This window comes from Wyeomyia smithii, chromosome 1 (assembly GCF_029784165.1).
Source record: "Wyeomyia smithii strain HCP4-BCI-WySm-NY-G18 chromosome 1, ASM2978416v1, whole genome shotgun sequence".
NCBI lineage: Eukaryota > Metazoa > Arthropoda > Insecta > Diptera > Culicidae > Wyeomyia > Wyeomyia smithii.
In genome coordinates this window covers 40,722,681-40,737,869 of record NC_073694.1, presented here as the reverse complement: position 1 = coordinate 40,737,869, position 15,189 = coordinate 40,722,681, and the positions used below count along the sequence as shown (strand labels likewise).

General features: G+C 42.4%; 1 protein-coding gene across 13 annotated transcripts in view; it reads left to right on the top strand.

Moving 5' to 3' along the window:
- The window catches only part of LOC129718857 (uridine phosphorylase 1), a 63,532-nt gene that overhangs the window by 18,127 nt on the left and 30,216 nt on the right, over window positions 1-15,189 (top strand). The window contains exons 1-2 of one of the 13 annotated variants that reach the window (XM_055670051.1): window positions 9,390-9,526; window positions 12,532-12,736. The exons of 8 other annotated variants lie outside the window; for them this stretch is intronic. In XM_055670051.1, the coding sequence (XP_055526026.1) occupies window positions 12,615-12,736 (122 nt within the window). In that variant the 5' untranslated portion in view covers window positions 9,390-9,526; window positions 12,532-12,614. 4 more of the 13 variants (XM_055670016.1, XM_055670043.1, XM_055670036.1 and 1 more) reach the window with 4 other exon arrangements.

Genomic DNA, 15,189 nt, shown 5'->3' with positions numbered 1-15,189 from the left:
AAAATAACCTGTTTTGAACGTTTTCTTACCGTATTGGTACTCGAGATGTATTTTGCAGCTTCAGTCTAACAAGTATGCTTGATTTCATGAAGTTATATAATACTTCATATAGCACCAATGCTTGTTATAGTAGCCTCCAATTTTTGCGCTTTTCTGGTGATAGAGATGTCATGGAAAAGGTAATGTCAACTGAATTCTATAACTGAAGATTGTATTAGAGGAGTTATCCCAACTGCTCTATAACAACGTGTGTTACTTGCTTGTGTGTATATGCCTATGGATGTGTCGGATATCTTCGGGCGGTCGTGCAAGGAATTTTCCGTTATACGCTATTGATGGCTCGTACCAAAGAACACCGCAGAAGCGGCAATCGATTCCACGCTTGGAATTGATGGCAGCTGTAACTAGAGTGTGTTTACTTCAATCGATCATCATCATCCACTCCATCAAATTCGATCGCTGCGTTCTAAGGACCGACTCACAAACTCTGCTTAATTAAATCTGCTCCGATCCGATCTTCTCATAGGGTTTTATTCCGAAGTCAGTCCTGGTCCACTGATCGGAATCGATAATATCGATAACATCGCTCCGCTGGAAGTTAAACTGGGTAAATCTGGTGATCCAATAGTGGTTCGCCGTAAACTGGAATGGACTGTCTAGGGACCGAATTATACTCGAGCCTGCCAATGGATGGCGGTAAAAAGTACTCAAAAGAAGACGAGTGTGATGTAAGCTTGTTGGGAAGTACGACGAAGATAATGGGTGACCAATTCGAAACCGGCCTCTTCTGGAAAGGGGACAATGTCATCTTCCCCATGGCGCATGAAACAGCTGGGACGAAACTTGGAGACAAATCCTGCGATGCACAAGACGTTTGCCGTTTGTTGAATATCAACAGAAAGGGTACGCACATCCGTATACACCGGAAGAGTTCGACGAAACCGATCCAGTCAAGGTTTGTTTTTTACCGCTCAATGTCGTTTTAAATCTTCACAAACCGGACAAAGTTCGGCTAATAATGGACGCCGCCGCAATCGTGAATGGCGTCTCCCTGCATTCACAAGTCTTGACGGAGCCAGATCTGTTCGTTCCGTTGCTGACCATCCTAGCTGGTTTCCGGAAATGCAAATGTACTACCAGATGAAGATAACAGCCGCCGACAAGCAAGTATAACGTTTCCTGTTCAGGATGAAAAAATATGTTCCTCCGAGTGTCTCAGTGGTGGACGTAGTGATATTTGGGTCGACATGCTCCCCAGCTGGTCTCGAGGTACGATGCTGGCCTAACAAGCCAGTCGTCGTAGGTTCGAGTCTTGACTCGGGAGAGACTGTTAGTGTCAGTGGGATCGTAGCGCTAGCCCCGCAATTGTCCTGTACACTTAACAGTTGGCTGCGAAGTTTGTGTATAGTAAACAGAAGGTCAAGTTCCGAATCGGAATGTAGCACCAAGGCTTTGCTTTGCTTTACTTTGCTCTCCATGTTTGGCCCAATTTGTGAAAACAAGAATGCGACGGAGTATGCCACAGAATATCCGAAGTAGTTCTTCGATCCCCACGATATTTTCGCTCCATTCACGGTTCCAGGAAAAATGAAGGTTCCTGGGATGAAGTGATCGACGATAACTGCTGGACTAACTGGAAGCGGATTGTTGCCAGGTGGAAGCGATTAGGATTCCACGTTGTGTCGGATATCTTCGGGCAATCGTGCAAGGAATTGTCCGTTGTACCCTATTGATGGCTCAGACCAAAGTAGCGCCGCAGTCGAGGCAAGTCCACGCCTGAAGTTAATGGTAGCCGTAACGAGAGCACATTTATTACAGTCGATCATCACCATGCAGTCCATCAAATTCGATCGTTGCGTTCTATGGACTGGTTCACAAACTGTACGTAGTTGGACAAGTTCAAGCAATTTGTCGCATTTGACGTAAAGTTGGCTCAAGGAGGGATCGACGGAGCAAGGTTCTCTAGGTGGACAAGACTACTAAGAGGTACGGCAATGGTGATGAGGTTCCTGTCGAACTGGAGTCGCAAGAAAAACGGCCAACCGCTGCTGACGTCCCGGGCTGCAAGAAAAAATCGGCGCATGATCCATGCAGATCTGCTGACAGTGTGTAAGCCGCTTCAGAAAGACTAATTGGCCTTAGAAAGTTTCCCAGATGAAACAGCAACGCTGTTGAAAAATCAAGACCGACCACTCGATCAACTACCTGTATGGATCGGAAAAGCTAGCATACTCTACAAATTTAATCCTGTGCTGGACCGAAACGGCGTCATCAGGGAAGGAGGCCGAGTGGAGGCTGTGGAAGACCTTCCGTGCGACAAAAGGTACCCGAATCTTCTGAGCAGAAACCATGACAACACTAAGAAGTTGATTTTCCATTATCATGAAAAGCCAATCAAAAAACAGTTTTCAACGAACCTAGGCAGAGATGTCGTGTTCCAAATTGGAAATCGCGCATTCTCTATATTCGCAATCGTGCTTAAGGTTCCTCTGTAGGCGTGGATGTCCAGAGGAGTTCTTTTCGGATATTCGGACGAACTTCAAAGGAACGAACAAGGAGATATTGGAAATTCTGAAGCAGGTAAATAATGACTGTACTGAAACGTGGATTAGCTCAACAACAAAGTGGAATTTCAATCCACTAGGAACACCGCACACGGCCGGCTTTTGAACCACTATGCGTGAAGCGGAGGATATGATCAACATGCGTCCCTTAACCTACATGCCAGTAGAGACCGGGAATATTGTATTAGAGGAGTTATCCCAACTGCTCTATAACAACGTGTGTTACTTGCTTGTGTGTATATGCCTATGGATGTGTCGGATATCTTCGGGCGGTCGTGCAAGGAATTTTCCGTTATACGCTATTGATGGCTCGTACCAAAGAACACCGCAGAAGCGGCAATCGATTCCACGCTTGGAATTGATGGCAGCTGTAACTAGAGTGTGTTTACTTCAATCGATCATCATCATCCACTCCATCAAATTCGATCGCTGCGTTCTAAGGACCGACTCACAAACTCTGCTTAATTAAATCTGCTCCGATCCGATCTTCTCATAGGGTTTTATTCCGAAGTCCGTCCTGGTCTACTGATCGGAATCGATAATATCGATAACATCGCTCCGCTGGAAGTTAAACTGGGTAAATCTGGTGATCCAATAGTGGTTCGCCGTAAACTGGAATGGACTGTCTAGGGACCGAATTATACTCGAGCCTGCCAATGGATGGCGGTAAAAAGTACTCAAAAGAAGACGAGTGTGATGTGAGCTTGTTGGGAAGTACGACGAACATAATGGGTGACCAATTCGAAACCGGCCTCTTCTGGAAAGGGGACAATGTCATCTTCCCCATGGCGCATGAAACAGCTGGGACGAAACTTGGAGACAAATCCTGCGATGCACAAGACGTTTGCCGTTTGTTGAATATCAACAGAAAGGGTACGCACATCCGTATACACCGGAAGAGTTCGACGAAACCGATCCAGTCAAGGTTTGGTTTTTACCGCTCAATGCCGTTTTAAATCTTCACAAACCGGACAAAGTTCGGCTAATAATGGACGCCGCCGCAATCGTGAATGGCGTCTCCTTGCATTCACAAGCTTGACGGAGCCAGATCTGTTCGTTCCGTTGCTGACTATCGTAGCTGGTTTCCGGAAACGCAAATGTACTACCAGATGAAGATAACAGCCGCCGACAAGCAAGTATAACGTTTCCTGTTCAGGATGAAAAAATATGTTCCTCCGAGTGTCTACGTGGTGGACGTAGTGATATTTGGGTCGACATGCTCCCCAGCTGGTCTCGAGGTACGATGCTGGCCTAACAAGCCAGTCGTCGTAGGTTCGAGTCTTGACTCGGGAGAGACTGTTAGTGTCAGTAGGATCGTAGCGCTAGCCCCGCAATTGTCCTGTACACTTAACAGTTGGCTGCGAAGTTTGTGTATAGTAAACAGAAGGTCAAGTTCCGAATCGGAATGTAGCACCAAGGCTTTGCTTTGCTTTACTTTGCTCTCCATGTTTGGCCCAATTTGTGAAAACAAGAATGCGACGGAGTATGCCACAGAATATCCGAAGTAGTTCTTCGATCCCCACGATATTTTCGCTCCATTCACGGTTCCAGGAAAAATGAAGGTTCCTGGGATGAAGTGATCGACGATAACTGCTGGACGAACTGGAAGCGGATTGTTGCCTGGTGGAAGCGATTAGGATTCCACGTTGTGTCGGATATCTTCGGGCAATCGTGCAAGGAATTGTCCGTTGTACCCTATTGATGGCTCAGACCAAAGTAGCGCCGCAGTCGAGGCAAGTCCACGCCTGAAGTTAATGGTAGCCGTAACGAGAGCACATTTATTACAGTCGATCATCACCATGCAGTCCATCAAATTCGATCGTTGCGTTCTATGGACTGGTTCACAAACTGTACGTAGTTGGACAAGTTCAAGCAATTTGTCGCATTTGACGTAAAGTTGGCTCAAGGAGGGATCGACGGAGCAAGGTTCTCTAGGTGGACAAGACTACTAAGAGGTACGGCAATGGTGATGAGGTTCCTGTCGAACTGGAGTCGCAAGAAAAACGGCCAACCGCTGCTGACGTCCCGGGCTGCAAGAAAAAATCGGCGCATGATCCATGCAGATCTGCTGACAGTGTGTAAGCCGCTTCAGAAAGACTAATTGGCCTTAGAAAGTTTCCCAGATGAAACAGCAACGCTGTTGAAAAATCAAGACCGACCACTCGATCAACTACCTGTATGGATCGGAAAAGCTAGCATACTCTACAAATTTAATCCTGTGCTGGACCGAAACGGCGTCATCAGGGAAGGAGGCCGAGTGGAGGCTGTGGAAGACCTTCCGTGCGACAAAAGGTACCCGAATCTTCTGAGCAGAAACCATGACAACACTAAGAAGTTGATTTTCCATTATCATGAAAAGCCAATCAAAAAACAGTTTTCAACGAACCTAGGCAGAGATGTCGTGTTCCAAATTGGAAATCGCGCATTCTCTATATTCGCAATCGTGCTTAAGGTTCCTCTGTAGGCGTGGATGTCCAGAGGAGTTCTTTTCGGATATTCGGACGAACTTCAAAGGAACGAACAAGGAGATATTGGAAATTCTGAAGCAGGTAAATAATGACTGTACTGAAACGTGGATTAGCTCAACAACAAAGTGGAATTTCAATCCACTAGGAACACCGCACACGGCCGGCTTTTGAACCACTATGCGTGAAGCGGAGGATATGATCAACATGCGTCCCTTAACCTACATGCCAGTAGAGACCGGGAATATTGTATTAGAGGAGTTATCCCAACTGCTCTATAACAACGTGTGTTACTTGCTTGTGTGTATATGCCTATGGATGTGTCGGATATCTTCGGGCGGTCGTGCAAGGAATTTTCCGTTATACGCTATTGATGGCTCGTACCAAAGAACACCGCAGAAGCGGCAATCGATTCCACGCTTGGAATTGATGGCAGCTGTAACTAGAGTGTGTTTACTTCAATCGATCATCATCATCCACTCCATCAAATTCGATCGCTGCGTTCTAAGGACCGACTCACAAACTCTGCTTAATTAAATCTGCTCCGATCCGATCTTCTCATAGGGTTTTATTCCGAAGTCCGTCCTGGTCTACTGATCGGAATCGATAATATCGATAACATCGCTCCGCTGGAAGTTAAACTGGGTAAATCTGGTGATCCAATAGTGGTTCGCCGTAAACTGGAATGGACTGTCTAGGGACCGAATTATACTCGAGCCTGCCAATGGATGGCGGTAAAAAGTACTCAAAAGAAGACGAGTGTGATGTGAGCTTGTTGGGAAGTACGACGAACATAATGGGTGACCAATTCGAAACCGGCCTCTTCTGGAAAGGGGACAATGTCATCTTCCCCATGGCGCATGAAACAGCTGGGACGAAACTTGGAGACAAATCCTGCGATGCACAAGACGTTTGCCGTTTGTTGAATATCAACAGAAAGGGTACGCACATCCGTATACACCGGAAGAGTTCGACGAAACCGATCCAGTCAAGGTTTGGTTTTTACCGCTCAATGCCGTTTTAAATCTTCACAAACCGGACAAAGTTCGGCTAATAATGGACGCCGCCGCAATCGTGAATGGCGTCTCCTTGCATTCACAAGCTTGACGGAGCCAGATCTGTTCGTTCCGTTGCTGACTATCGTAGCTGGTTTCCGGAAACGCAAATGTACTACCAGATGAAGATAACAGCCGCCGACAAGCAAGTATAACGTTTCCTGTTCAGGATGAAAAAATATGTTCCTCCGAGTGTCTACGTGGTGGACGTAGTGATATTTGGGTCGACATGCTCCCCAGCTGGTCTCGAGGTACGATGCTGGCCTAACAAGCCAGTCGTCGTAGGTTCGAGTCTTGACTCGGGAGAGACTGTTAGTGTCAGTAGGATCGTAGCGCTAGCCCCGCAATTGTCCTGTACACTTAACAGTTGGCTGCGAAGTTTGTGTATAGTAAACAGAAGGTCAAGTTCCGAATCGGAATGTAGCACCAAGGCTTTGCTTTGCTTTACTTTGCTCTCCATGTTTGGCCCAATTTGTGAAAACAAGAATGCGACGGAGTATGCCACAGAATATCCGAAGTAGTTCTTCGATCCCCACGATATTTTCGCTCCATTCACGGTTCCAGGAAAAATGAAGGTTCCTGGGATGAAGTGATCGACGATAACTGCTGGACGAACTGGAAGCGGATTGTTGCCTGGTGGAAGCGATTAGGATTCCACGTTGTGTCGGATATCTTCGGGCAATCGTGCAAGGAATTGTCCGTTGTACCCTATTGATGGCTCAGACCAAAGTAGCGCCGCAGTCGAGGCAAGTCCACGCCTGAAGTTAATGGTAGCCGTAACGAGAGCACATTTATTACAGTCGATCATCACCATGCAGTCCATCAAATTCGATCGTTGCGTTCTATGGACTGGTTCACAAACTGTACGTAGTTGGACAAGTTCAAGCAATTTGTCGCATTTGACGTAAAGTTGGCTCAAGGAGGGATCGACGGAGCAAGGTTCTCTAGGTGGACAAGACTACTAAGAGGTACGGCAATGGTGATGAGGTTCCTGTCGAACTGGAGTCGCAAGAAAAACGGCCAACCGCTGCTGACGTCCCGGGCTGCAAGAAAAAATCGGCGCATGATCCATGCAGATCTGCTGACAGTGTGTAAGCCGCTTCAGAAAGACTAATTGGCCTTAGAAAGTTTCCCAGATGAAACAGCAACGCTGTTGAAAAATCAAGACCGACCACTCGATCAACTACCTGTATGGATCGGAAAAGCTAGCATACTCTACAAATTTAATCCTGTGCTGGACCGAAACGGCGTCATCAGGGAAGGAGGCCGAGTGGAGGCTGTGGAAGACCTTCCGTGCGACAAAAGGTACCCGAATCTTCTGAGCAGAAACCATGACAACACTAAGAAGTTGATTTTCCATTATCATGAAAAGCCAATCAAAAAACAGTTTTCAACGAACCTAGGCAGAGATGTCGTGTTCCAAATTGGAAATCGCGCATTCTCTATATTCGCAATCGTGCTTAAGGTTCCTCTGTAGGCGTGGATGTCCAGAGGAGTTCTTTTCGGATATTCGGACGAACTTCAAAGGAACGAACAAGGAGATATTGGAAATTCTGAAGCAGGTAAATAATGACTGTACTGGAACGTGGATTAGCTCAACAACAAAGTGGAATTTCAATCCACTTGGAACACCGCACACGGCCGGCTTTTGAACCACTATGCGTGAAGCGGAGGATATGATCAACATGCGTCCCTTAACCTACATGCCAGTAGAGACCGGGAGTACAGAAGCCATAACTCTCTAGCACTTTCTGCTAGGAGCCGTCCGAGATGTCGACTCGACAAGCGGGTACAGCTCGCTGAATCTCTGCGGGATTTGTATAAAAAGTCACAATATCTGGTAGACCGAACGTGGGAGCGCTGGTCTAAAGAAAACCTGCACCAAGTGGTTCGACGATCCGAAACCTATTCAAGGCGGTTAACTGGTATTCGCAACCGATGCGTTCGCAGGTCAGGACGGACGAATTCGACAGGTGAAGGTGCGGCCATCAGAAAATGTCTATCGTCGAGCTGCAGCGAAGTCGGGGAAGGTAAATTCGGAGCTTTTGAAGACCAGTACCGGATTTACGGGCTGAAGAGTTGCCAACTCCGCTCGGCTAACCGTAATATTGATCTTAGTAATTGGGTAGCCGGAATGTGTAGGCAATTCGTGTTACCGAAATGATTGGCCTGTCAGAATTGACAGCGAATCGTAGAGAAGATAGTCAGAAGAATAATAATAAGACCGAAAATTGAGTGTGAATTAAAAGTTTATTAAAGCTAAATTTGTTGGAATTATCACTTGCAAATCCAGTTAACTAGTGCAAATGAAGTGAGTTCAAGCATGATCTATTCAAAAAAAAAAATTAAAACATGATCTATTTTCTTAAAGTAAATTTAACAGAAAACCTGAAACTCGATAAAGAAAAATAATGCTAATATCAAATTTGTTTACGTAGGTAAAATTCATGAAAAATAAAATAGTTAAATAAAGAAGGAAAGTACTCCTGAAAAGGCGTAAGTAAGCAATAAATTTATAAAAAGTAGTGAAGTTAATAAGGAAGTTAAACATTGTGGCGAGAAGAAGCGAAAAGAAGGAAGAGTAGGTGTGAGCACAAGGGATGGAAAAGAAACTTCTTTGTAGGCTAAAAAAAACTTAGTGGAAAACTAATGAATAATTAACTATTTCTAGTTTTAGCTAATCGTAAAAACGACTGCTTCAAAATTATTTTCTGAACTCGCAACACGTATAGTTTTATTCCTTTAGTTTTTGAATTTTCAAGAGAGGCATTTTTTGTGTGCGATGAATGGCTGTAGAATAAACCTCTATTTTAATTTCTAATTTAAACGATAACAATTGTGGTTTTTTTACTAGCGCAAAATTCCGATGGTCCACGAATGTAAAAAAGGTACCTTTCAAAAAAGGGGATTTCCCTTTTGACAGCTGTTTAGAACAGCTTACTCAATGCCTGGCCGATTAGAAGCGTGGACGATTGCCTATGCATGTGCAGCTGCAACCCGCCATTACTAAGCCATTTTCATACGCCTCTCTCTAGAACGGAGCCGTAATGCACACACGTTCGAGCGTCTCGGTATGTTTTCCCTCCGATCCACGTTGCTGTTTGTTGTTTGTTCTCCGCCGAGCTTTTGCTTCTCTTTTGCGCTTACCACCACTGCCATTGCAACTGTATCGTCGGCGCCGCCGGCCGCTTGCAGCCTGCTTTGGTTGGTTATCTGTAACGGGTGCGCTAGGCGCGCTGTCAATGTATAGAAAGAGCCGGCCTTCTGCCAAAGCGAATAAATAAAGAGTGCCATGTCGGCTGACCAGAGTTTCTGCTTGTAAGTCTTTGGTGAGCTGTCGAGTTAGACGGAAGCTGATCGATATTAGGAGAGCACGTTTTTTTGATCGGTAGTGTTGAATTTTTGTTGTCGTTTCGGAGGCGTAAAAAGTTTGATCCTGCTGGTAAAGTGATAAAGTGAAATTAGCCCGTAAGCGGTTTTTCTTCGGTGACTGGCGAAATCAGTTAGGATCGATACCGAATAGAAACAAGTTGTAGAGCAAACATAACCGGAAAATACGCTAGTGGTGTGTTTTCATTCGGAGTGGCTCTGAGAGCGTTCTAAAATTAGAACCGTTTCGAAATCGTGCGAGCGTGGCATTTGTTTTGCTTTTTTTTGGCTTTTATCTTTAGTGTTGGCTAGACTGAGAAATTGAAACTGTTACTTCGCGTTACCTAGGTAAACGAGTGACAAGTTGTATCGTCAAATCTGGTGACGGAATGTAGAAACGAAAAATCGATTTATTGATTCACTTAAATAAGAGGATGTCTAGAGTTTCAACGGATTGAATGACGCAAACGGCTAATGATTGTGTGCAATCAACCGAGGGAACAAGCAAGACCAAGAAAATCATCTGATGCCATTGCAAAATCTCTTAGCTTGCAAAATACTTGTCGTGTTTAGCTTGTGGTAATAAATCTTGCTGATTTTATTTATCGACCTTTTTTTGAATTCCCTACCAAGTTTATTTAATTTCTCAAAATGTTGGCGAAAATTTAATTATCATTTTGAAAGAATGTAATTTGTCAGACCGATTTAATTTTCCGAATTACGAATATGTCCGGATTCCGATTCTGTCCGTTCCGGTCAAAAATTTTAATAGTCTTCAAAGTCCATATTTGTTGTGGTCTTCCGAGTTCCGAAGTCCGAGTTAGTGTCTAAGATCAAAAGTGACAATATTTGAAGGCCCAGTTTTGGCGAATATGTCGATTTTTTCTACGTACTCATAGATATTAGCAATTCCGTATGTTACAATGACAGAATGTGGGCCAAAATCAATTTATTGATTAGCCGAAACGAAGCAGGCGGGTCCAAAAGGGACTCGCAGTGGGTGGTATGACGCACTTGGTTAATGAATTTGTGACCTATTTTGAGAGTAATTTCGGCTATAGCAAGCGCTGTGAAAGAGAATAGGATTACGTGTTTGTTTTATATTTTGTGTTACATTATATGAATACGAAAATATAACCACCATGTATGTTACATCAGGTTTCAAACGGTAAAATTGTTTTACCATGTAATGGATTGCAATTATTTGCCACGTTAGTTATCATCATTACTTCACTGCTTAGCAGTGATTAATAATGTACAATCGAATAACCGCGTACGATGCACCAATCACGTGCGAGCACGCCATGCACAGATGTCGAATAACCACCAATAGACTTCCTCCATTTTTATGTCAATTAAAAGTTCGATAGACATCCTCGTCCTAACGGGTCAATCAACGTTTGCTTCCGTGACCAATCTGATTAACATTTCTATTGAAAAGATTTGTGGAAAAACATGACATCTTTAGATTACTATTTTTTTTTTTAAGTAATAAAGCTACAAGAACTGTTACCAAGTCCTCGGCAAAATAATGATTATAGCGCTACAATAGAAAAAACTCACAACTAGGTTGGCAGGATGACATCACCTTGCAAAACTGTGTGGCTCTACGTTCCTTCTATTCCAGAGAAACCTCTTGTCTGTCGTACGATGGAAAAAAATCGTTCACGATAAAAATAAAAATGTTTATTATTGGGTTAGCTCTGATAATGTTTACCTTGCGCAATAAGTGGTAAAAAAGCTCTCCTACTTCTTATCTCTTAATACCTTGACCTTGAACATTGGTTGAAAAATTATATACGTTTTTGGTCGGTTTTTGTGCGGATTGCAACCTTTCTTTTTTTTCGATGTATAATACAATAATCAAATCAGCATAGCTTACGATTATTTTGATTGCTCTCTGCTCGGAGCAAATCATCGGGTAACGACAAAAACAGGCATGAAACCGGCCCCAAATTCTACAGATAAATTTGTGAAGTAACGATAACGACGGGCGAGCCCCCAAGCAGCTGAAAAAATAACAAGATTGCATCATCGCTGCTCTATACAGCCGATGTTTGCATCGGATAGGGTAGAGTACTTATTATGGTTATAACCATTTTTAAAGGTTGTATGTTCCTCAACAAGTAATAATTCAATTGTACAATTTTGTCACAAAATGTATTTAAATTTAATTTTTTGACGTTTAAATGGAAGACAGTTTAATCCTCATCTCATTCATAACAAAGAAGGTTCCGAACCCTGTCAAACTACCAGTATAATCGTGACTAAACCGGTTTTGCCAATTTCAGCATTTTTCGAGAGCTGTTTTTGAATGGCACTGACCTTCTGTTCAATGTTATACTTTTTTCCGGGGTAGAATTTACCAATCAAGATACGTAAAGAATCTAATGTTCCGTCAACTAATGCGTACTTGTTGACAACTGACTTCTTTTCCAATGTGAATTTCTTTAGCTGCTAGGACCTTAAACCAAAAATCCGGAACACGTAGCCTCATCTGTGATTCTAACGCAAAGGCAATCACTACTCTAAGCACGAAATATATTTTGCAAAACGAGTCCGGATTGCTAAATGTCAAGAGGAAGTAAAAGATGCCAACCTGTTCCAATCTTCATAATTGTTCGATAAAAATGAAGGTTTTATTTCTTGAGTGACGGTTAAATCGATACATAAAAAAGTGTCTTTTCGGGATTTTCAGCTAGCTTGATTCAGCGAAAGTTTTCATTTAAATGCGCCTCTTCGTGGAGCGTGTGTATGAAACAAACAGGTCGGTTTTAAGCGATTGTGAGGCAGAAAGGTGCTTAGTTATAACATTTAAAGCGGGCAAATGTATGAATTGATTTAAATGTAAATTCTCGTGTCCAATGTAATTTAAAAATTTTGCTTTGATGTAGGATTTAAAATTGCCAACTGATTCAATTAAAGCCCTGTCAGATTTATTGTACAATATTGTACTCCGAGTAACAAGCAACACCGATGCCGCTCGGATCGTCGCTCGGCTTACCCAAAATTAAGTGGGTTTTTTAATTAAATCATCCATTCAGGTAGCTTTCTCCGAACTGAAATTTATTCCGTTAGAGTGGTCGAAGTGAAGCAAAGCGATACATAAGCTCTTGGATACTAATTTGAACTGTGAAATCCAGCAGCCGCCGCCGGTCGCAATGAGTGAAACAGTGCAGCATCCGAATGGAAAGACGGAGGTGTTCGAGAACGGTAACTGTAGTAAAGGACATCAGAGCGGTGATGATGGGGAAGAGGATGCTTTCAGCCATCCGGATACGAGGTAATTGATGGTACAAATTTTTACCGAAGTAAGATTTGCTCCGGCAGTTTTGGCTTTAGGTTGTTTAATAGGTATCGCGGGAATTTGTATGTCCAAAACGAGCAGCTGGATATTTTAGATTTTTCGACGTTTTATTTATAATTAACAGTTTTATCAAAGAACATCGGAGCTTTGATACTACATCGAATAAATCAATATTGGACAGCCGTTTGATGAGATCGTAATCCTTAGTTGTGATTTTCTGCGGTCGAGGTTTCGAGTCATGAAGAGTATTGAAAACAAGAGTTTCTGATCTTCCAAGATTTCAAATCATGGCGTCGTTTTTCATTCTTAGGATTAATTTTCCTTTTTGCCTTTCTCCTAGAAAGCTATAGTAATCACTTGCAAAACCGAAAGTATAAAAGTGCTCCAAAGGGCCGAATGGCTGAGCATTTTCTGTATGTATGTGTGTGTGTGTTTGTGTGTGTATGTGTGTGTATGTGTGTGTGTATGTGCAGATTTTTATTCTCACTCACTTTTCTCAGAGATGACCGATTTTCATGAAATTAATTGCAAATGAAAGGTCTCGTTGTCCCATAAGACCCTATTAAATTTCATTGTAATCGGATTTTTAGTTTAGAGGTTATGGTTCAAAATGTAAAAATCATGAAACATCATGATCTCGAAAACTACACAACCGATTTGAACAAAATTGATTTCAAATGAACGGGCTACCTGTAATACCCTTAACTTTTGAATTTCATAATAATTGAACTATTGGTTCAAAAGTTATCACAAGAAACGTGTTTTGAAGACTACTTAATCTCACTCATGTTTCTCAGAGATGGCTGAACCGATTTTCATAAAATCAGTGTCAAATGGAAGGTCTTATTGCCCCATAAGACCCTATTGATTTGTTTTGCAATCAGACTATTACTTTTCCTGTTATGTTCAAAAATGTGAAATCCAGCTTTGAAAAGGAACATATTCCGAAAACTACTTGAACTCACTCACTTTTCTCAGTGATGGCTGACCCGATTTCTACAAAATTAGTGTCAACTAATAAGTCTAGCTGCCTCGTAATACCCTATTGAATTTTACTGTAATCGGACTGTAACTTCGTCTGTAAAGTACCGAAATGTGAAAATCACGAAACTTCATTATTTCAGAAACTACACGACCGATTTGATCAATATTAATATCAGATGAGCGGGCTAGTTAAGGGTTAACTGATGAATTATGATTGAACACGTGGTTTCAAAGTTTGGCTGCCCTATACGTTCCAATTTCATTTGATTATAATTGAACTTAAGCCATCGTTATGTATTAAATTGTTAATAAAACAACGAAAGTCTATTATTTCAAAGATTACATGACTAATTTGAACATAACTAGTGTCATACGAACAAGTCATCTCTCAAACTTACAAAAAACAAACTTCATAACAATTTGATATGTGGCTCAAAAGTTATGGAAAGAAGAGAAATTCAAAGGCTATTTAAAACTATACCTGCTTTGATTGATATATGTGGTCTCAACATAATTTAAATTTGGTTTTGTACTATTTGAACGTTCCAAATTCATTGATTCCTTGCGACGTGTTTAATGTCTGCAAATGCACGACGAATCGACCATAGGATATGATCAAAGTCAAAAGACAAATCGTTTGAAACGAATGGTTTTATCGAAATGAAAAATCTTCGACTTTTGGCGCCCTAATTCTGAATATATTCATATTGGGTGGTATTCGGTCATTTTCAGCAGATTTTCTGGCATCAATCTGACACCGGAAATACCCATATTGGGAGGTATTTAGTTATTTTGGCTGTTTTCCAGAAACTAACAGTGGTCGTCTTTAAATTCAAAATGGTGTCAAGGGTCAATGTTTGGTTTCTATGCATCATCTCGATTACGGAAACATCCATGTTGAGTATTATTTGGTCATTTTCGACTGTTTCCTATAAGTTGCCATATAGCGATTCAAAATGGTGCCTGAGGTCAATTGTTAGCTCATTGCATCATTCTGGTTCCAGAGATACTCATATTGGATGGTATTTGGTTATTTTAGGCTGTTTTTCACAAACCGGAAGTCGCCATCTTGGATTTCAAAATGGTATTTAAAATAATTTCTGGCCTCTGAGCGTCATTCTGGTTGAAGAAACACCCATATTGGGTGTAATTCGATCATTTTCCGCTGCTTCCCAGGAACCGGAAGTCGCCAACATAGAATCCAAAATGGGGTCTGTGGTCGATTTCAGCAGCTGTGTATCATTTGTTAGCACTAAAAACATTCACCTGCCGAATATGGTTCCATTTAGTTGATTAGTTCGCGAGATGTGCAGAAATTTGTGCAGACACATGTGCTTCCATAAGAAGGATGGGCGTCGAACCATTATGGACATATTTATTACCCTTTAAAACATCCACATGCCAAATTCGGTTTCATTTGCTTGGTTTGTTCTTGAGTTGTGCAG